The following is a 25,077-nucleotide window of genomic DNA, read 5'->3' on the forward strand; positions in this document are numbered from 1 at the left end:
TATTTCCTCTTAAGTAATATTTAGCTGTGAAAACTAAAAATCAGTATGCATAGGGATAAGCTTTGTGACATGATATAGTCCAGTTGATCTTGTTCCACGACCAGTATTTATTTTAAAAACTGAATCCGATATTTTTTCTTCTATTTCAAATGGGCCAATTCTAATTTCATCCATCTTTTTTTTGTTTAATTTGTTCCCATAGTCAACATATACCATATCTCCTTTTTTAAAATCATATTGTAATCTATTCTTGGCAAATAAAGTTTTATTATAGTCATGCGATTTATTGACCTTTGGAGTGCTATTTTCCTGTCTTCTTCCAAACTTTTTGTTAATAACTGTTTTTCTTTTAATTCATGTGGTAACAAGTCTGTAGATTCCCCAGATAACAAATATTTAGGAGAAAATCCTGTTACAGAATGGTCTGTTTCATTATATCTGTTTCTACATTCTTCAGCTATTTTTGACCAATTTCTTTTTCCTTTTGATTCATTCATTTTGCATCTTATTTTGTTTACAATAGTCTGATTTAGCCTTTCGTTTAAACCATTTGAGAACGGTGCATCTACCGCAGTAAATATTAATTGAATGTTTCGGTTCTTAAGATAATTTTTGAATTCAATCGAATTAAAAGCTGGATATTGATCAGAAAGTAAGATGTCTATTGTTTCTTCTTTAGGAATTTTTTCTATGAGTTTAATGAAGTCTCGAGCGTGTTGATTCTTAGAACATAGAGTATATGCATATCTAGTAAAGTGGTCAACTAGTAGATGTAAATACTTTTTTGTTGATCTTTGCCCACCAAATCCTCCTATTGTGTCCAGTGACATTATTTGAAAGGGTTTATTAGCTGGGCCCAATTGCGATATAAAGCCATACTTTTTATTTAACCTTGTTTTATTTTTTATACAAGTCTCACAGTTTTTGCATATATATTTGATATTTTCTGATAGATTCGGTGCAGTATAAAAGCGTTTTATTTTAGATTCTGTTTGATTTATTCCAGTATGACAATATTTTTCATGGGTTTTTTTTATTATAATTTTACTGTAATTTTCACTTAGAAGTATTTTTTTATTACTTTTACCACTTTTTTTATAGTAAATTCCATCTTCTAACACAATGTTCTTTTCATGTTCTTTTATTTGCAAATTTTGTGCTTGATCACATTTTATGTCATGAATATCAATAATATTAACCGTCCTTAAATTATCTTCATTATTAGCATCTATGTCCAACACTGGGTTTCTGCTGAGACAATCTGCTTCTGTATTATTTTTTCCTGGGAAATATTTTATTTCACAATTATATTGTGACAGATAATATGACATATCGCCTAATTCATCATCAGGTCTGTTTCTTACATTTAACTTCTCTAAGGGTTTGTGATCTGTATAGACAGTAAAATAGTTTCCAATCAACCAATGTTGCCAAAATTTTATACTCTCTTTTATGGCTAAGCATTCCAAAAATATAGCTTTTTTATTTCTTTGTGATTCATTTATTTTTTTAGAAAAATATGCTACCGGTTTTTCTTCGCCATTGTGTTGAATTTGTTTTAAAAGAAGAAATTGTCGATTTATAAGGTCATGGGTTTTTCAAGCATTAAACAATTTGATTCATCTAAAAAATAGAGTTTAATTTTGTTAATAACAAATAAATTTTACAATACAAATGGCTAACTAAAATACAAACCTAAAAAATAGAGAATCGACAATTGCAATGTTCATGCTTTATTTCTTCCTTAAAGAGAACTGGAATTGTCCTTTCCACTCTTAACCGAACTAAAATACTAATTAATAAAAAAAAACGTTTATCACTAAGTTTAAAATGAATATTTTAAATTAATTGACACTTCTTATGTCATTAAAAAATATTATATGGTTTTTTACTGAGACGGCCTCCTTCGACTCAACTGCCAACACTCGAATGTAATCACAAAGCTTACATATATGCTACCTATATAATGTTTCAAACTAGAGTGATACCTGTTTCAAGGGCTAATCAATTAGGCGTAACTATTATGTAATAATATTATTCTAGAGATGTTATGGTTGTTATTAATATTATAATTTTACTGTATAAATTAATAACTATGTTTTGATACGATATTTTCACAGAAATATATATTTGTGTGTGGTGGTAATTGATGATTCAAATAATATATAATACGCATGCAAGCATTTAACTAGTATTTGCTTCTCTCATTCCTCAAGCTGATTTGAAATTGTATTATTTGTAGTATCGACTATGTCGCTGTTGTAATTACGATCAACCGATGCTTGGATTTAAATTGAAGATAGTCAGGGGTTAGTTTAAGAACTATTTTCAGATATCTATAATATAATAAGTACATACAACATTAAATTTAAAAAAAAATACACGAGTCATTGCTAGGAGTATTTTAGCAAAAAAATTAACCTTCTGTCACCACCACTGGAGGCAATATTGTCAATAGTATTTTTTACAAATTGTCTTGTCTGATATGTGTAAACGTTTAGTTGTAAAATATTTTATTGTAAAATTATATCTATAATGATATTTCTTACGCTGAGTTTTAACACTTTATCTTGATTGCAGTTATCGAAGTATTGTGGAACAATACTTTTATCATTATCATCACGATAGCTGTTCTGTTTTCTTTATCTGTTTTTGTTATTGACCCGATTTGAGTTGTAATTGTTGCTCTTAGCCTATCAGACCCAAAATTATTTGTTTTTAATTAATGTGAAAGTTATAAAAACACACTAAATCATTTTAAATTTTAAACTAATACAATAAATCGTATAATTAGTTTATCATTGTACTCTACATAATTATGTACAGTGATAAACTAATTATTAAAATACAAAAGTAAATTTTCGATTACAGTGAGTATTATCACACACATACATACATACCCTAGTTTAGGTTAAATTAAAGTCGATAGTAGCTCCAATAAATTTCTATTAAATAATAATTTAATATGAGACTCATTAAACCTGCTATTATTAGACATATGATCTTCTAAAATGTAACCTAAAGAGGGTTAGTACACTTTGCCGTCGATATTTGTTATGTAATTGCGTCTATATTATTGCTTTAAACACAATTCAATCAGCCACGTTTATTAACACAATGAGTAACGTATTTTCATGGCCATCATATACCTACTCAACAACGATTTGCAACACATACAGAATTTTACATTTTATATTTTCTATTCGCTTGTTAAAAGGTTTTTTAACCCCTAATATATGTTTATTTGCATTATAAAAACGATCGTCATTTCAGTTTTGTGAGAATTATTGATTGGTGGCCTATTAATCTCCCTCTTATAACTGTTCTTAAGTCACATACTATAGGAATTTTATACTTACGAACGTTTCTTTGATACATATTTCAAGTGGTCATCGACCTACATTATAAAAGGCTGATTTTAGCACTCGTTTATTTGTATAATAGACGATTCTCGACAACATAAATCTTATTGAATATATAAAATTCAATAATAATATTTGTTTAAAATCATATCTAGCTTATATTTTATCTATCCGTGGCAGATTTTTTTTAAAAAATCAATAAGCGTTCGATATTGCTATTAATTATTATCATCGGGGAAAAATATTCGTAAAATTACTGTTATTTATCAATATGTAGATTCTAATTAACCGTATAATTTCAATTAGCTAAATAAAATTCACTCCTTGGACTGGATAGCAAGTATTTAAATGTTTTATATGTAGTTGGTTATTTAGGTTTTAGTACAAGGGCGGCTAGGTAATGATGATCATTTATTAAATATATTTATAATACCTATAGCTTATTCCTAGATTTTAATCGTTTAGTTTCATAATAATTATATGTGTCTGTATTCATCTCAGAATAAACTATTTAATATTAATTTATTATATTAACTGGTGGGGCTTAGTGGAAGTGTTAATAAACATTAAAATCATCAAATCATCTTAAAGGAGGATGAGAGACATAGCATCTCAGTACAATAATGTAAGGATTGGTTTATATTTAAAAATATGTGTAAGTATTCATAACAAAATTCCGTACTTATAAATTCGGCAGTTATTTCTTTTCACGGGAACCTGTTGTAGGTACAATAATTATTAAAACCAGCAAAGGGTGGGTGCAATCCACATATTAACCACATTATTTTTATATTCACTGTTATAGTTTAGAATTTATTCATTAAAATCAGACAATTGACATATATAGTTATATTTTGCCTATATGTTTATTTAGATATATTATAACCCAGCTCAGAAATGCTATGTAAACTCTTCACTTTTTACTAAGCGTTGTAAATATCGCGCCCCATCTTTATACATATCACTGAAGTTCTGTTTAAGTGTATAAAGGTGGTTGACATGTTTTGCTTAAGGATAAAGTCCACCTTGTTATAGTCTTACATACCATAAAAGTAATTCATTTATATACAAAATAAACATATTAAGTGTCATAATAAAACGTTACCGATGCATTACGCAAGCATTTGGACACATATAATAAATACGGGAATTTTATTTCTCTGATATTTTCATTGTAATAAAATACGGTTTATAACGATATTGTACTAAATATCAGGGAATATTGTATATTTATGGAGTTGGTTACAGTATGATGATTTTCACTTAAAATAATATGACCATAGTTTAACTTTTATTATTACTTATCTCCTTGTACATAACATAAGTTATATAATTATGATGCATATATTTTAATGACACATGATAAAAATCGCGGGTATGAAATACTCGTAACCATTAGCAAAGTAGGTTTACAATTACTATAATACTGTCGCCACAGTATGATATAAGTAATATTATGATAATTATTTTAATAAATTTAATACACTAAGCAACACATGTAACTTTAGTGTAAACTAAACCTATTAGGAAACAGAAATTAACTCTCCTCTACCTCTACCTCTCCCGTGTTAAGTTTAACTCGAAATTGCGAGCTTTTGGAAAACATACACTATAATAGTTGTACCCATGTACCATAGCAATAGTTAAAATCCTGACTAAATACCTTTTCCACATTTCAGGGCCTGTGGTATCGGCGCTATGCAACAAATACGGATGCCGAGCGGTATGCGTTGCCGGCTCGCTGGTGGCAGCAACGGCCTTTGTGCTTTCCACCTTGAGCAAAAGCGTCACCATGATGATGATTACATACGGTCTTATTGGAGGTAAGCTTATATTTCTATAAAAAATATATTAGTATGGAAGTATAGTCTTTTCTAAGTACTAACTGCTTTTTGTTTTTGTTTTCTTACTGTTTAATATTAAGACAAAGCAGAGTTACTAAGTATTTGGTAGAAAATAAATTTAACGATCAGTCAGTTATTTTATTTTTAATAATGGATGCGATATTTGCTTCCTTTTGCCCATTCGACATTTAAAGTAAATTTTAAATAATGTTAGCTTGTAGGAAAACATGTAGATTTGAGTAAATGACTGCAATGCACCAATCAGTTCTCAGTCACCTTGGCTCTGTAATAACCGTCAGGTTTATATGTTGATATTAATTATGTACCTATTATTGTGATGAATGATAGAATACATCATAATTTTTACTTAATATTTAAATCAATTCAAGATATTCTTGCGTCACAATGTTGGTATTAGGTAAGAATTATGAACGATGTAGGAATGCGGTTTAATTTCGTATCATTCGGAATCTAACAAAATATGCTCGAGTTTAATTAGTAACTTAACTAGTTAACATTCAAAATGAACTTAATTCGTAGTTTAAGAAGAGTAAAGTAATTATCATTTTCATAATATTTTAATATTTTATTCACTTCATTCCTAAAATATGTCAAGCAAAGGTTATTCTTGTTGAAATATCTCATATTGTATATTGTGTTATATTTTTTAAATTAATTTATAATATAACATACCTTCTTAATTGGTGGCAGGGCTTTGTGCAAGCCCGTTTAGGTAGGTACGCCATTATATATTCTATCGCCAGCCAGTGTAATCACAGGCACAAGGGACATAATATCAGTTGCTAAGGTTAGTTGCGCATTAGCAATCTAAGGAATGATTTTTTTATGGCGTCATTTTCTATAGCGAATGTTGGGCACTTACCATCAGGATAAACTATTTCAAGTATAAGCGAATACGTATAACTGCCGGACAATGACTGACCATAAGGACATGGTTTGGATTGGAACTTATATAAGAAATTAAGTTCACGTTCATGGGCAATAAACCGCTACCTTCGTTTATAATTCTTGTGCGTATATATTTTAAAAATCTTAAAAAGAAAGTATAAATAACAACTAAAATTATTTCTGTTTAACTTATAATATCGCTAGCGGACAGTTAGAGGGCAATATATAAGCAAAATAAACTTCAGACAGTTTTATAACAAAGGCAACATGAAGGCGGAGAAAACATAACGACACACAGAGAATTTAGCCAAAGCAATTACAATACATTAGAAGTTCACTACTACATAAAGTTTCCATAATAGCAGGTCCTTATTCTTGAATAATTTAGGGGCTATGTAAACAGATTAAGTATTCATAAAACGGAGGCGATAAAATATTCAAGTACAAAACTTAATGGAATCGTTATTATAGATGGTCAAGGGAAGGATAAACATTACTTATAATATGTTAATTCGCTGTGATGGATTTCTTGTTTAACTGCACATATTGAATGTCTTTTATATTTCATATAAAAATAACAATACTAGAACTCCATTCAACATACGAAAGTACGGTATTGTCTCGGTACATACGTATGAAGTAAGTTTCTAACTTGAAACTGAACAGTCTTGTAAAGACTTATTGAATGGGACTTTGTATTTTAACGAATATTATAAATGCAATAGTAAGTCAGTTGGTTGCTCTTTTACGCCGAATTTAGTATAGGATATATAGATTTAAAACTCAAAAATATTATCATTTTTATTGGGATTTCGGATATCGTTGCTACGTAAATTACATTTCATAAATAAAATCGGTCATTTTTGACTCGGACTCGCGCACGAGGCGTCAACAGAATTACGTCATCTGTGAAAATTTCAACTGTCTAACTAGCATGATTCATGAGATACAGCCTCTGACAGACGGACAGAGAGCGAAGTCTTAGTAATACCCTTTGGGTTTACCCTTTGGGTACGGAACCCCAAAAAGCAATGACAAATGTTTCTAGAAACTTTTATGGATAAAAATATTAAAATCCACAAAATGTGCTATACCATATGTATATATATATATGTTATTTACGACGTGGGAATACTCGTTTAGGTAACGTTGTAACTGTAGTGAACCTTGGATACATAATTGAATAGTCCATTTATCTGTAACAATTGAATTCCAGCAAATAAGAATTCAACGTTCGTCGATTTAATAAAATCCAAACTGCGGACAGAATCCATAAACGATTTCAACTTGTGTTCAGAAATAGAAGAAGGGCTTGTGTGAGCGAACGTGATCGTTTATATAAATGTCCGTTGGCTCGGCCTTGGCACATTGGCACATATGTAGACGACACATCGGAGACGTCCTTCCAAGAGCTTTTGGCTATGTTTTATAGAACAAATACAGCTATTAAAATGCTTTACGGTACTAAATTTAGTAATAAAATTTGAAAGACCTACATTTAAAACATTCAGTTGTTCCATTTTTCTTATTTTGTAATGTATTGTTTTAAACTTAATGATCATAACTTAAATTCTAAATTGTATTATTAATTCGTTTGCGACAAAAAAAATTTAAACAAACAATAATATTATGTACTTATCAGACGAAACCAAAAATAAAACCAGTTATTTTTTCTTAGATGCTGACTGAAATTATACTATAATAAAACGAGTCGTTAATTGAATTGTTTAAAAGTTCTTGTTATGAATTCCCTGAAATTGGTAGCAACAGACCGACGTGTGAAAATTGGACATTTGCCAGGCAACCAGCAAACAAAGCGATATAAACACTACATATGCGACTTTTCATAAGCCCTTTGAGAATTAGCGATGAGTTAAAAACAACGGGTTTTCCAATCCCACCCCTCTCTTTGTGAATTAATAATGCATTCACATGCAATTGTGTACTTTGGATTTTCCGAATATAAATTATGAACAAAAACTTATGTAGTGGAATTCCTAGGAATTGACGCTAATGGCATTAGTTAATGCACTACAGATTTTTAAAACCAAATCGAATCGATCGTTAGTTTGCAACTGACGAGTGCAGATAATTTACGTAGTCACTGAAAAAGAGGGCACCTTGAAGACGAATGACTAACTCCCCGCACTTATTGTCTAGTCCAATTTTGTGTCTTTACACGTTTGTTCGAAGGTCGTAGAAACTTGGCCCAGTGCCAGAGATTGTAGACGATACGGCGCCTTGCCGAGCATGGTGTTATTCTGTTATCTGATAACAACCCTTAACCGAACTGTAAACCGACCTTGTCACATTCTTTTTAATTTGTTTTTATATATAGATTATTAAAATATATTTTTTGGTTTTATGCATTTTATTGCCATACTATTAATGGTTCAGTGGTTAGAACACCTGAATCTTAACCGAAAACAGCGGGTTAAAAATCAAGCAAGAACCGCAATATTTTCATTTTATTTAAGCACTAAACAGGAGAATAATTATAAAGTGTGATGAAGGGAAACATCGTGAGGAAACCTGCATCTTCGGATGCAACTCTGTCATGTGTGATGTGATGATGTATTCCACCAACCTGCATGTAGTGCAACGTGAAAAAGTCCAACTTTATTTGCTATTAAAAAAGATAATATTCAGGTATGTATTTACAGACTAAATCCATTAGTAAATTTTAACTTTTAACACAGCCTGTATTAAAAGTTAATTCGCATGAGCACGCTATAATTATTTTCATTACCAAACATTTTTATGTGATTTTTCCTTGTAATAATTAATAAAAAAATGTACACCTCGTAAAGAAACTTCTGTCTGTCCATCTGTCACACCCGTTTCCGAACCTGGAATACCAAATAAATATAATTAAAATTATATCAAACGCAATCGCACATACATACATATACGTATAGCGGAAATAGACGAATTACATTTTCAAATATGTTCATCACGTGATATAAAATGTTTAGACCTCTGTATAAAATGATTGGTATCAATGAACTAAATAAAAAGGAATAATAGTATATATAAAAATATTAAAGAAAAGTTATTCGAATCCTGATCTCGGTAAACTGGGACCAAAAAAAAAAAATTAGCATTTTTAGCATTAGCAGCCTGTAAATGTCCCACTGCTGGGATAAAGGCCTCCTCTCCTTTGAGGAGAAGGTTTGGAGCATATTCCACCACGCTGCTCCAATGCGGGTTGGCGGAATACACATGTGGCAGAATTTCGTTGAAATTAGACACATGCAGGTTTCCTCACGATGTTTTCCTTCACCGCCGAGCACGAGATGAATTATAAACACAAATTAAGCACATGAAATTTCAGTGGTGCCTGCCTGGGTTTGAACCCGAAATCATCGGTTAAGATGCACGCGTTCTAACCACTGGGCCATCTCGACTCAAAAAAAATATGCGTTATTAGATATATTAACCGTATATTTATAAGGCTTAACGAATAGATAGATAATGCTTTACTCTATGTTTAAAGGAAAACATAAACAATAATCTTATTTTTAAATGTCTACGATTTCCGTAGGAATTTAAAAGTAGGATTGTTGCTTTATTCTTTAAATGAAAATGCCAACAAAATTGTAATGTCACTTTCTAATGAAATATTATATGTAACATAATAATGTCATTAATGGCATCTATTATTCAATATACTAACTAGCTATATATAGTAATGTTTTAGATAAATGTACATAACACGGATAAGAGCTATTTTTATTAACCTATTTGTATAATTTTATAATTAAATTTTTAAAATGTATATATTATTTATTTTTTCTACCTACAGTGTAACATGTACAGGTGTACATAGATAGGTAGAAAACTATAACGTACCGTTATTGACGCGCAAATTGTGCGGTGTGACCTAAATCCGCTCGTATGTTAACGACTTTTGGATTAAAACGTTCTACAATTAAATCATCGACCATAGCAAAATTGATTCATAATATACATCAAACATATATAAAAATATTTACTCTCTATTTTTTTTTCTTTCGATGGTTGAAACGGCCTATTGCTAAGAATATGAACACCTTAACCGACGATTTGTTCTGGGAAAGCAAAATGTGCTTCGTTTGGATTTATGATGTCAGCTAAAACGGCATAAGCTTAATATTAGTACCAATAATATTACTTAAAAAAATCAATGTATGTTTATTGCATCTATCTGATTACCAAAAGTAGGAATTATTGACAATGGTCCTTTTAGCATCAGGTCACACAGATCATCTTTGTGGTGAAAGAAAATATCGTTAGGCAAATGACACGCGTCGGATTTAATTTCACCACCTATACAAATATATATAGGTACTAACCTTTAATCCTTCAGTTTAAGAGGAAAGTTGAGTTTTGCTCAGAAGGGCTTCATTTACTTTATTCTCATTTAAAATATAAAATTCGGTAACGATAACATATTCGTCTTGATTTTGGGACTTGTTATATTGATATAAACATTTAGTAACCTTACTAATTGAACTGTTCGTGATTTTAACATTTGTCGTATACGAAACTAAAGTATCGACTGGGTATGTTTGTTTATGAGTACAGTTTAATCATATTAGCTTTAATTCTCGATGATACCATCAGTGAGATCATCGTCAATGTCAATTCAAAGATCAATAATAATTTTCGTCAAATTATTGGATTTAATAATGAGTTTCCAGTAGCGAAATTGTATCATATACAATGTTATCCTTAAAATACTGAGCCAAATATAGTGTATAACATATTTGTTTTATCTTTATCTAAATATTATTTGCTTACCAAGCTCAGTCTTCAAAACTATACAAAGGAATTTAATATTTACATTTTGCCTTTTGAGATTCGTATGCTCTTCACCTTCATTAAATGTTTATTTCGGTACAAATATTCATACTAAAAAAAATCCTTCTTGTTATTGGAAAAAAAGAAACACAAAAGAGTTTATTTATTTGAATGACTTTATCGCGAAACAAAACAAATGGAAATCGAAAGTCACGAGCGAAACTCCTTGAAACAAAGTACATTAAATTTTCAGGTCAGGTTTCATACACAGTACGTGTTTTCGTATTGCTTCCCGGAAAGTGACGCATATTAGATTAATGCTGATGACCCCTCTGCAACACTCGCGAGTCCTTTGTTTGGTTTCGATTGGCTGCGATTTGTGGGCCGCAAACACTGACTCACACGTTATCGTACTCCAGATACTCGCTGTTTGGACGAATGCATCTGTTTAAATTGGAATAACAAATATTTCATTAAGTAAATTATTTAAATATATGACTACCAATATTGTTGCTTACGAATATTTTACATTTGTTAATATTTGTTTTAATTATACGTTATTAACATACTAGCGATGTATTGCAGTTTCTTTCTTCATACAGTGCTACTTATCGGGAAACATTTTTTTTTATTTATTTGCAGTAAGCCACGACGTATTGCGGATATGAAACATTTTTGTTTTTTTTCATTTATCACTTTATATTTCATAGTATTGTTTCATCGAAACATTTGACCAAATTACTCGATGACAAATATTGCCTGAGTCAATGGGTGACATTGATATCATTTAGAAACATTAATATTGTTGGAACAGATCTTACAACGACACTATTAGTCTGCATCAAAAATGTGTATATTATTAATACAGAATAACGAAGTAAAGATTACCTTCACCTTTCACTGATTTTTATCTATAGTTATCCAAAAAAAAATAATCATAGTTAACATTAACTTTCTACGTCTAAGTAAAATTTAAAGCTTATTCACTTCTCTTGGATTAACAATTGAAATTTGAAAGAAATTGTGCGCTGGCTAGATTCAAACCTAAAATTAAATTTTTTTTCATTACACTCACGAACACATCGCCACCTAGGCCTTTCTTGGATTTTTTGCATTCAAACCAAGTCAATACTAAGATATTAGAATATTCCAAGTAATTATATAAAATAACAATATTTTTTACTTTCAGGTATGGGCTTTGGTATGATCTACCTACCATCTGTAGTAGCGGTAGGCTATTACTTCGAAACTCGTCGCTCCTTAGCTACGGGTATAGCGGTGTGCGGTTCAGGAGTCGGAACGTTTAGTTTTGCTCCTCTAGCTGCTATACTGCTAAATGAGTTTGGTTCGTGGCAGAATGCAAATCTGCTACTTGCTGGATTGATTCTCAACTGTGCTGTATTCGGAGCTCTGATGAGACCACTCGTGTATCCAAAAGTAAGTACCTTCATAGAAATACAGAATATATACTTGCTGCGCAAAATTACAAAATAAAAATTACGGGAACTAGTTCTTGTGAGTACCTCATGATCTAAGTGACGGAATAGTTACCATAAATGTTTACCAATCTAGCAAACCGTATTTGGAATACAAAATATGGTAATTTAATAAGTTACTACGTAAAAATTAAAAATATTTTTTATCGTCTCATGAAAATTTGCATTTATTACTTTAAACAAAAATAATATTACGATCCCAATACGCACAGTTATCTTTGCTATCGATGTTTTATTAACTCAAATAAACAAAATATAATCGTAATCCTACCGGGCTCATACACTCGCGTAAGGTTTAAAAATAGTCCGTATGTTTGTGCACGTGGCTGGGAAGTATGTATACTATTAAACCTAATAGATACTAAATAGGATTACTTGTCATGTGTGCCTTGTCGATGTCAAGTTGTAATTTATTCAAGTAGAGACATAATTGTCTAAAATTAAAATAGCTTACTCTTGAGTGTCTCTTTTTTAAAAAAAAGAAAATCTACGACGAGATACTACTGACAAGAAAATTTATGACGTCTTATTTGTGTGATTTTGATCACAATTGATCAATTTAAATTACACTCTCCCCAATTATTAAATTTCAAGCTCGCGTTATAAAAAAACGTAAAAAAGGCGTATAAGATTATACGAGAAGATGAACTTTTGATTTCGTTATTGTATTGCAATGTTTGTTATTAACGAAAAAGGTACGAGTATGACACTACATTTCTTTTCGGTTTAACAATTAATTTGTTTTATAAAATGACGATTCATAATATTCTTATCATTTTGACTTTTAACAATTTGTTGCTGAACATCGTAATTATGTTTTCATAAGCTTGTCGTGTCTTTTATAGTAAAGATAATTAATTATTACACGCTTTGCATTAGTTGTCTTAGTATCTTGTATTTAACTAAGACTATCAGTATGTAAAGAAATCTAAGGAGTCGATATTAGCCTACTCCTTATTATAATTCTATTTGAAACCTTGCTATTATTTGTAATTCGGATGAAAATGCAATAATGTATTACAATCGAGGTTGATAGTCGAACTTCTCAGTGGTTACTGTTAAACCTCATCACACATGAAACACATACGCATATATAGATCAGATTGAAATGTTAATATAATGAATTAAGTAGATAAATTCGTGCTTAATCAATTTTTATCTAATCTCTCAGCTTATATATCCTTGTATCTTTCGAATTCATTCATTTTATAATCCGTGCAAATTCCATTGGTCTACGAAGACCTTTTTAATCTTGTTAATGTTGCTATATCCATAAACTAGATTGCTGTTCAATATTTGTTTTGCAAACATGAATACTATATGAATTGCCTAACGTTGGAGCTATGCTAAACCCTTTACATTAATCCCAATTAGTATACAAAACTTCAAATTAATCTGACGAACAATGCCTCAAATCATATATAATACGATCGATTCACGAAAAAATATGTATTTGATCTCTAACCATCATAGTAACTATACAAAACATTGTTTCTAAGTGTCAATATTATGGGAATATAAAAAAAAAAATTGATTGGCTTGTATTGTTGAGAAATATTGGCATACGTGCCAAGATGCGAAAGTTATACAAGATCTTGATGTCATGCTTCATTGTTGTAGGTGACAAAGTCTATCGATTGCAAATAAGAATCTGTATAACTAAAAACACATCCACATAAAATAAAGGAAAAATGTTTGCGATGTTAAAAAAAAAATTGAGCATATATACAGGTACTTTATAAATAATTGCGTTAAACCTTGGTTCGCCTGGGTCTGGGTTTTAATCTGAATTCACCGCAGTGTCAGGAATGACAAACCGTAAACTAAAAATAGAAGCTTTAATTTAGCATTCGTTCATCGCTGCATTCGATTCAGAATGAATTTCATTTGGTCTAATTAGAGGTTTAGTGGGAATAGGCTTTTGTATGGCTGATTTCACTTAATTATGCGAGGCTTTAATGAATCTAGCGGTAAAGGTGGAAACTAATTAAAACCAACTTTCACCTTTGAAAATACGCTATGCATTTTAGCATAAATCAATACAACATCCCCACAGTATTCATCTTCTACAATTCTTTATAAGAACTTAACTTTCTTATGTGTATAATGCAATTAATATTGAAAATGCATCTTGATATTTATTATAAATTCGAATTGATGTAATAAACAAAAATAAAATAGTCGATTTAGATTTTAATTACCACAAAATAATGAGATAAATGTTTTTTACTTTCAGACATCTGGCGAAAAACCATTGTTACAAAGAATGGCAGAAGAAAAGAGACTGCAAATGGAAAGAGGCTCAATAGGAGGCTCATACTTCGTGGTGCAGTTACCTGATGGTACTATGGAGAAGAGATTAAAGGTATAATTATTTAAAAAAGTAGTTCATTAATGATGGCTCGGCTATGTTTGAATATGTAGCATTCACAAAAAATAACTATACCGACAATTTTCAAGGTCGCTGGCGCATTTGTGATACGAGGAATAATAAATATTTCTTAAAGAACCAATGTCTATGGGCAGTAATCACCACTTGTACATTTGACAGACATCTACCGACATAAGTTTTTAAATTCACATGGTTATTTTTATTACTAACAGTATTTAAAACGGGGATATTTACCATGTTTTTTATTTTTATTTTAAATTAAAAAACATGGTAAATATCCCGTTTTAAATACTGTTAGTAATCTACCTACATGACATTAAAAAATAATGTATAATAATGTTTCTACGAGAGACAGTGAATTTATGAGAGAGAGATTTTAAGATATAGAAAATAATTCATATAAGCCCTTATGTCTTTGGGTAGTGGTGATATTACTATAAAGTGAACTTTTTATTCTACTGTTTTCTTCTTTATTGTCTTCGTATCTTTAAATTCACATTTAATTATACAATACAATACTGTTTCAGGCGCCTTTAAACATAGATCCTGGTGTACATTCGTCCCTAAACTTAGAAGCTTTGGCAAGGGTACCCACCATCCCTAACATGCCAGGCGTACCCACGGTACCCACTCTCCCCACCATAACTGAAGCTAGGGTCACAGATGACAATGGAGAAAAGAAGAAGGTAATATATATAATGGGTAAAGGTAATATGTATGAATTACGGAATTATTGGCTCATAAGTTTATGTATTTCTTACAAGCCCTTACACGATATACATACATATATACATATATACGCGACATGCAATATTTTCGCCACATTCTTAAGGAATAGAAATTAATAAATTCTATACTAATTAAACATTTTAAACCAGTTTATTAAACCAGCTCAAATATTGAAACAAAGGGTCTATCAAGGTAAATGCATTGGAGAAGCCTACAAAGAAATAATTATACATATACGTATTAGCTTAGTAAAGCTTAAAGACCCTTTGGCCCTTTTTTTAATAAATAAACCCACTCATTTAATATAATTTATATTTATGTTCTTTTTGGACTATAACCGTGATCATACTTTTACAAAAAAAAATTGAATCGTGCTAAATCACGATAATACATGTTTGTATTGTATTAACAATCTCAATATCATGTTTAAATGGACATATAAATAACTTTTGTTCATATTTGGAACTGTTGCAGTTCCAAATATAAACACGTATCAGTTGAAATTTTAATATCTACAAGTTTCTGTTTGAGAGCTAGGTGGACTGGTCATTTAGCTTCAAGAAATGTTGAAAGTTTTGTTTAAATATTTATTATATTTTTCTGTATATTCAAAAGATTGTCTCGATCTAATATCAAGCTGTAGAAGTGATATCGCAAATGGATTTCACACAAATACCATAGCGCAAAGAACTACCAGTGGGCCAACGGATGAGCCATGGCACATGTCGTGTGAGGTCCGCGGGACCAGAGGGGCAGTAGCGAGTTCATGCTGCCATACTCGCTTGGGACGTTCAGGAGTGTAGGAATCTAAATTAACGAGACGAGCTCATTAATGTGCTCTTTAAATGTTTTGTTTTAACAATTTTTATTTTTTTATTTATACCACCACTGATAGTTTTTCTTTACGCTGTGGTTATACTGCCTAAATAATTGTTTTTTTAATATATTCGAAATGATCTAAAACAAATAAACAAATAGCGCGAACGTTCCAGAGCGAGAACGGCTCGGCGACGGCGCAGATGCAGGCGGCCATGTCGCGCAACGTGTCGTCGCCCGCCTTCAGCGCGCAGGCGCCCGGCCTGCCCAAGAACGGCTCCGTGCCCTTCTTCGACCGCCAGCGCAAGCACAGCTCCGCCGACAGGTCAGCCACCGATAAGAGCGACAAGTCCGCAGATAAGAGCGACAAGCCCGCGGATAGGTACGGTTTTACTTACGATGGTCCGGTGACGGTGGAGCGGTGGCGGATCGAACTTTTGGTGGGTTTCGGAATGGTTACGGTGAGCATGCATTCGCCGATAGTGAAACGATAGTGTATAGTGAGCTCAAATTGTCAGGGCGTATTTTCAAACTTCAATACTTAAGTGTAATATTAAAAGGATATCTCGAAATAAATCGTAGTTTCGAGGGCCCCTTTTTTTTGCGCACTACCTCTCAGATACTCTAAATATTGTTCCTATTTATGACATATAAAAAAACTTCTTAAAGGCAGGCAGCCTTTAAATCTTTGTGTTGTCATCTGGTTGTAGTTTATATCAACGCAAATCAACAATACAATGTTATGTTGTGCTTGTTGGTGACTTTCTAAAGATTTGTAAAAGTTGCAAACTCCTTAGTGGAAACGCGTCACTAGTTCAGCGATACAACTGTTAAAGCTTCCTTTAATTCGTCGCTTAACTCTTATATACGGTTTCGTGTTTCAGTGGATTCCTATTTATATATGATAATCCGGTATAGCAAGTGGACTTTGGAAGATGGTTTATGCATGTTTATATATTTGTGCGTTGGGTTTAATGTTTCTATGTTTCCTTGAGAATGTTTTATTATGTTTATATTATTCAAACTGTCTGGCTTAATGTTTATATCGTAAATCAGCTTAGTGCATTATGATATTTGCTTTTATTAATAGCATGTCAAATGAAAATATTGTACTAAAACATATTCTTTAAACATTATTGCATTAAGAAAATAAAAAAACTAATTCTTTGACATGTTATTAAATTTCCTCTTACTTATAATTTTTATTATATACAATTTTATATAATCATATGTGTGTGAATAATTCTTACTATAGTTAGTGTATTTTCCTTGTTTTGATTCTGCTGTTTAATTAAATTAATTTGAACACATTTTCAGATTTAAACCGTCCTTAGCTGCAATTAAAGCCACGTCCAAAACTTCGGTTAGCAGTCATCGGAATGATGTACGTTCTTAATTGAAAAAAATATTTTAAAGTTTACAAAGAATTCAATTTAATTATTAATACTGCATAAAACAATCAGTAGTAAAAATAAATCTTGCTCTTACAGATGGATGCGGAAAGCGGAGTGTATAATTCCAAGTTGTCGGTAGCGGCTCCACGGGAACCTTCTAGAATAGTCCGACCTCTCTCGCGGAAAGACATCTTCTACTCTGGATCAGTCATCAACCTACCGCAGTATCAAAGTCAAAAGTCCCTACAGGGCTACAGAAATTCTGTTCTGAGTTTGCCGCAGAGTAGACAAACCGGCGATCTGGACAGACAAGAACGTGAGTACCGTCGACGAGATACTTTGAAGCGCGAATGTCCATGACTACGGAGGGTCCTGCCTAAAACGAACAAACCCAATTCCAGAGTACGACCTGTGCCCGTGCCTGTCGCTGCCCAGCTCGTTCAAGTCGGCGCTGTCGTCCATGCTGGACGTGAGCCTGCTGCGCGACCCCGCCTTCATGCTCATCGGCGTGTCCAACGTGTTCGGCATGGCCGGCCTCTACGTGCCCTTCGTGTACATCGTCGACGCCGCGCACCTCAACGTGAGCACACATAAACACGCAACACACACTCACATACCACACGTACACGAACAGTGACGTCATTAATTGATTTATGTCACTGCAGCGTTGAAATACCCACCAGCCATAATCTTATTTAAATTTATTTATTTTAAATATGTAGTCGATATGGCATACGGAATATCTCACGAAGATAATCTTAACCAATGTTCTTAATTCGTGTTTCGGTTAGGAAACCTGTATGCGTTCGCTGTAATTTTACAATATCAACCAATTATAAATGTATCAACCTTGTGTAATAGACTTTAAACATTACCCTCAACAGGATTGATAACTTTTAAAATATAGTTATATTAATAGTATAAACGAACGCTCGCTCTGCTTTTCCTTTATATTAAAGAATTGAGTTGTTCTAATGTCACATTTATTTCTAGGGAGTGGAGCAGTCGCAGGCATCGTTCCTGTTGTCAATTATTGGTATCACCAACACCATCGGTCGTATCGCGTGTGGTTGGGTCGCCGATTTCCCTTGGATGGACTCGCTGCTACTTAACAACATATGTTTAGTTATTGCTACTGTGAGTATCGATAATCTCTGCTTTATGATATAATATAGAGAATAAAAAATTGAGTTGAGGCATGAGTTACTACGTCAACGTCTATGGCTACAAGAAAACGATAAGAGATTATTTATTTTAAAGATATTTTATTGACATTTACAGATACCGAAAGCAAGAAAAATTGCAATTTTTACAATTGTTTAATACGCTGTTGTTTCTTTTAATTTTAATTGAACTGTCAAACTTTACTATCGAATATATTTTTTTATATAAAGATACAAAACTAAGTTCGACATACCTGTGACTTAGTGTTTGTTCTATATAAAGAGTGTGAGTCATAGAGAAATGTTTCTTTTTTAACTTTTAAATTATACAGATTTCAGTGGCGTTAACACCATTCTGTTCTTCATACGCGTCATACGTTGCGGTCGCAATCGCCTTTGGAATAGCTATATGTGAGTATATTGTGGTCATTTTCTATACAAATTTCTATACAGACATTGCTTTACCTAATAATACGTTGTTTGTTGGATGTTTAAATACAAAATACATTGTCCATTTTCAAAAGTAGTGTAATAATGTACTGACTACATCATTCAAATTACTTTTGTATGATAGACCACTACACATAGTAAATCATTCCAGCCGGCTACATCTCGCTCACGTCCATCATCCTGGTGGACCTGCTGGGGCTGGACAAGCTGACGAACGCGTTCGGGCTGCTGATCCTGTTCCGCGGCGCGGCGGCCATCGTGGGCTCCCCGCTGGCGGGCGCCGTGTACGACGCCACGCACAACTACGACGCCTCCTTCTACATGGCCGCCGCCTTCTTCCTCGCCGCCACGCTCACCTCCTTCGCCGCGCCCGCCTTCCGCAGGTACCCCGCTAGCCTACCCCGCCGGAACTGAAACGAGTCCAAGAAACCCAATAAGGCCAAAACCGATGTTTCCATAACTCGAATCGAAAAAATCATATAATTATACGGCCAATAGCTTGGATACGTTTAACATAGTACAGCCGCAACCCAGCTGTTGACGTGTATGACTGTTTAGGCTCCTTTACCTATTAACAATGCGTTCAGTCAGTAATAACCGTTTACGACATTCCCGTAGGAAACCCGAGGAGATTCAACAGCCGCTGGACGTGCTGACGCCGATCGACGAGGACCTGGAGGAGGGCGAGGAGGAGGACCCCGACGACACGCCCATCACCATGGGCGCGCACCTCGCGTCGCGCCCGCCCGCCATCACGCGCACCGCCGCCTCGCCCGACGAGCCGCCCGCGTCCGCGCCAGCGCCCGCTCCCGCGCAGCCGCAGCGTGAGAGCGTGCTCTGAGCTCTCCATTCCTGTTTGATCGGAGTCCCGAAATTTATGAACTCGACCCCGGTCGACATTATCAATTGTTTAATTCCGTACGGTATACCTCATTCGTTCTTCGACTATGCAAAATTTTACCCTATACAGTTTGCGAAGATAATTAATTAATCTCAGTAAATGTACATTTGTAATAATCTTCCGTACGTGTACGTCCGAAACCTTAGCTATATTTAAAAGAAGACTGGTCCTGAAACCGATTTTTTCCCATTCGTCTCTGTCGGTCGACAGCTGAAACTGTAGGGTATATAAAAAATATATAGAATGTTATATGATTTTTTGCGCTTGCGATAAGACGTCGTCAAAAATAAACCTAGGAGATAGCGTATAATTATTTAAATATACAGCTAGCAAAAGCAAAACGTGTGCTGAACTAAAGTTCTTCATAATTTTAATGACGATCGAGATTTACAATATTTAACATGTTGAAAATTTATCGAATTGTCGCTGTCGAACGGCTCAATTTATGCTGGAGTTATATGAACTTTGTGTCACACACGACAAAAATTGTCTCACCACAGTTGCCAAAAAGTTTTTAAATGAATAGTAAATACAAACTGAAATTGAGCACCTATCAAGCTTTGGTGCAATGTCTATTGATAATAGGCACTTAATATATATCTTGTCAATGTTTTAAGTCTACAGGCAGGTAATGTTTAAATAATTAAGTTCGTATTATGTTGCTATACTTTAATAATTTACATTTAGTGAAAAAAAAAAACTATCTAAAAAATTAAAAAAAAAATTAAGAAGTCTCAAAATTGTCTTGAAATAAATAAAATACGATCTCATAATAAAGACAGTTTCAGGATTTCTTATTATTAAAATTGCAATAAATGAATATTTGAACTGCCATTACTAAAAATTTAAATATTTATAAATAAGTTATTTAATTCATTTGATTAATCGTTCAAATGTTCAATAAAAATAATATCAACTATTAGGGTATAATTCAACACCAAAAAACATACAGTTAAAGTCTTGTAAAGTATTATTTCTGGAAAAGCAAGATAATCAAAATGGCTATTATTATACAATAAAATATAGCAATGTAGTAATATAATGTATAGTATATTAAGATATAAGGTACTAAATGTTAATATATACAGTGTGTTAGAAATAGAGATTATAAGTTTGATCGTTTGTTTCGAGTGTTTATAAATTGAGAAAGTACGGCAATCATCAGTCTCCGCTACAATACAAATTAAATTAAAATATTTTACAATAATAATTATTATTATAGTGACAAAATATTTGAGTGTTAAGTGCTTTTTATGTTTGCTTATGAGTTGTGCGATGTTTTCAAAGATGAGTATATTTTTTAATTATAATAATTTTATAGTACTACAAAATGTGATGTAATATCGTACGATATTACATCACACGGTTTAAGTTATAGGCTAAATACTCGAGAGCAAAAAAATATCACCAAGCCCCAAATCCCGAATAAACATTCTTAAATCCAGTGTGCCATATATTTAAACAATAAACATCGCACATCATCTTTAAAATATATAGGTTTTAAATATAAGATAACTTTTCGTTGCGAAAGGATTACACATAGATTTGTAAAATGTACATTAGTTTCTTCGTTACGAAATACGCAACAGAAAACCTTATTTGATACCTCGTTTTGATGAAAGGTCAACTCTGTATAAAGCTAATATAGTAAAGAAAAATAAAGTAGTTTGTGAGTCTCCATTCGTAATAAAAATGTAGTAAAATAAAAATTATTAGATGTTAGGTAATATCAGCGGTTCGTACTCAAGAAGCAATAACAATAGTACTTATAGTCTGTACTTAGAAGATAAAATTTCAATTTTTTTTATTTATTTTTTTCAAAATTTTGATATAATTGGTTCAAAAAATATTATAAAATTAGAAAGAATACGAAATCTTTAATACATTGTAAATATTATACTTGTAATGCACAATTGTAAATAAACACAGGTAGATGGAAAATTAAATATATATTTAAAATCTGTTTCCTAATCTGTCGATATTTCCCCTAGTGTCGCAAAATACTTAAATTTAGCTCATATTTTGAGTCCTTAATATTTTAACTTCTTGTAGTATTCAAAATTGAACTTTAATATGTAGCACCTAAAAATTAACGTAGAATCAAAATGGAGACTTAAAATCTATTAGTAACTAATTACTTCGCTTTACAAAGCAGTGCTCATATCTTGTATTTTATTTTTGTTGCGAATTGAGCTCGCAATTTTATTCGTATCGACAAACTATATAAGCCATTAACTGTATACAATGTTTACTCTCAATGCTTCCAACTTCCATGGCAGTGCGTGAGTACGCACACTCGTTGCCTTCAATAGTGCTGTGAAAATTGTGTAAATGTAAACATTGCCGTTTAGTGTTTGTTTCAAATTTTTTTGCTCTTTCGAGTTTTCACTAACAAAATTATAGTAAATCTTATTCGAAAATATGTGTTATTTATCCCGCTATGGTGATATATGTATAAATTATCAGACTATTATTTAACATAGGTTAATGAACTTCGAGCTTGGCTTTCTTACTAACGAGAGAGGTCACTTGGAACTGAGATTCTTGGCCACTCTCAAGAACTAACAGCACTGTCAATGGTAACTAGGAATAATGAATTGCCATATTATATACATAGTGTTTTATTGCGTGTATTCTAACATATATTATATAATACGCTATTCGTCCTAAAGGTTTTACTCAATTACGAATTAGGAATTTTTCAATTTATCGTGTGCCATTGCTAAGAACAATTCATGTACATACACGCATTGTAACTATAGATTATACATACATAAATATTATACATGAGTGAATGTAACGCAGTCAATTTTTTATAACCATTCGATACCAAATATCTTTCAGTGTTAAATATATTTTAAGTATGTATTTGTCAGTTTATAAGCTTGACTATTATGTATTGTCTTGCTAAACTGTAGTTTACTTAATAAAATATGTAAAGAATTGTATAAAAAGTTCCAAAAGCGGCAGGCAAATATAATATATTGTACGTCGTCGTTACTGGCGAGTGTAAAAAGGCATTGAAGGCACGCCTCAGTGGATCGTATACCTAACCTTGTACTGGGTATTAGAAAAAAACCTATATATAAATTATATACATTTATTTGTATAAACAATTTTAATTTTATTTTTATTCGTTATCAATTTTCTTGTACCCAGTACCGATATACATATTTATATATTTTGTTAAACATATTTTTATGTCAATATATTGCATAATTTAGCCGTTAAGTCTTATTAGAATTAGAGAAGAAAACTAGGCACTAGATTTATATAGGATAACAAATTATGTGATAAAAATGCTTAATGAAACGAAAAATATATATTTCTTTTATAACGAGCCTGTAATATTATGTAGATAATTAATGATATGTAATGATTTTTAATGAATAAGTTTTAAAGTGAACCATGTAATTGTATAAATTGTATTAAATATTCAAAAAGTTATTGAGTAACGTTAACTGTTGTTATAGCTTTATGTAAAAAACCAAAAGTGTTATTATGTTTTTAAGAGTGACAAACTATTTAGGGAAGTGGTAGTAATGAAATGGCGTTTTTTAAATAAGGATATATAATTGTTACAGATGGAACTGTATGGATATAAAATAGTAAATAAAATAAAATGTATGTATTGAATTGATTTGAAGTATTTCGTTCTGAAACACCAATTATAAATAATTGTTATAATATAAAATGGTACAATTTTGTTTTAAACGCTAGCTCTGCCGTTAGCGTAATTGGCTCAAAATATTGAATTTTTATTATATTCCGTTCAGTATTGGCTCAAAATATTTTTTTGCGATCTTAAGATGTTCACATTTACGTCTTGCATGAATTACATGAAAAAAAAAACTATTTAATTAATCACTTCAAAATCCAAACCCAATATAAAAAAAAGAAAATACTTTTTGTTAAATACGTTGTTTATTTTGAGTGCTGATTTTGAATAAATCATAATGCAAGATTAATTTGTAAACAACTTAGTTCGGCTTTGAAATAATAATGCTTGTAAGAGAATGGCTCAGCGCTTTGCACACGGTACAAGTCCTAGCTGTTGCTAATGTTGTCCACCGAATGTTTTGTAAATAACAGATTCATTAAATGATAATGATGACTTATAATGTGGTTTTATTTGGAATTGCTTGCTATATACATATGTTCTTTTTTAATTATCTGTCGAGCTTTTTTCTATTTCACTTTTAATTTTCTTGATAAAATAAATATTTATTATATTTATACGTCTTTTTGATTTAAATTCGAAATCAAAATATACTTTATTCAAGAAAGGTTTTACAAGCACTTTTGAATCATGATTTAACAAACTATTTAAAGGAAAGCTACCACCGGTTCGGAATGTATTCGATTTATATTATTTATATTTTCATCTTTTTGAATTTAGAATTCGAAAACAAAAGAATGTTTTCAGATTTAGTTTAGTTTTATTGTATCTTCTACTCAAAGGTCACAAATCGATTTTAAAAATGGAAATATCTAAGGAAAATTTGCGTGCGATAATTTTCTACAACTTTCAAAGGGGATTATCGCGACTTCAGTGCTTCGAGGTGATCTTCTGAGTTTAGTGATGCAGCACTATGTCTTAGGACTGTAGAACGCTGGTATTTAAAATTTCAACGTGGGCACACTAGCCTCAGTGACAAACCACGTGAAGATCGTCCAAAAACCACCATGACGCAAGAGAATATCGAAGCCGTGCGGCAACTAATCCTCGAAGATCGTTACATAGCGTGAAATAGAGGCATCCGTGGGCATTTCGGGAACCACTGTGCACAAAATCCTGCACGGAGAACTTAGCTTAGAACATTTGCTTAGCGACGACAA

At 32.0% G+C, this 25,077-nt stretch overlaps 1 protein-coding gene across 4 annotated transcripts in view; it reads left to right on the top strand.

Moving 5' to 3' along the window:
• Positions 1-24,356, top strand: part of LOC125066666 (monocarboxylate transporter 13) — a 39,418-nt gene extending 15,062 nt beyond the window's left edge. For 3 of the 4 annotated variants that reach the window (XM_047674863.1, XM_047674864.1, XM_047674866.1), the window contains exons 3-14: positions 5,042-5,185; positions 12,087-12,334; positions 14,630-14,758; positions 15,313-15,471; positions 16,507-16,712; positions 17,648-17,714; positions 17,821-18,040; positions 18,126-18,304; positions 18,718-18,861; positions 19,220-19,298; positions 19,489-19,720; positions 19,956-24,356. In XM_047674863.1, the coding sequence (XP_047530819.1) occupies positions 5,042-5,185; positions 12,087-12,334; positions 14,630-14,758; positions 15,313-15,471; positions 16,507-16,712; positions 17,648-17,714; positions 17,821-18,040; positions 18,126-18,304; positions 18,718-18,861; positions 19,220-19,298; positions 19,489-19,720; positions 19,956-20,178 (2,030 nt within the window). In that variant the 3' untranslated portion in view covers positions 20,179-24,356. The remainder of the gene's footprint in view (positions 1-5,041; positions 5,186-12,086; positions 12,335-14,629; positions 14,759-15,312; positions 15,472-16,506; positions 16,713-17,647; positions 17,715-17,820; positions 18,041-18,125; positions 18,305-18,717; positions 18,862-19,219; positions 19,299-19,488; positions 19,721-19,955) is intronic. The other variant, XM_047674865.1, reaches the window with a different exon arrangement.
• Positions 24,357-25,077: the final 721 nt, after the last annotated feature.

The sequence above is a fragment of the Vanessa atalanta genome, chromosome 10 (genome assembly GCF_905147765.1).
Source record: "Vanessa atalanta chromosome 10, ilVanAtal1.2, whole genome shotgun sequence".
NCBI classification, from domain to species: Eukaryota; Metazoa; Arthropoda; class Insecta; order Lepidoptera; family Nymphalidae; genus Vanessa; species Vanessa atalanta.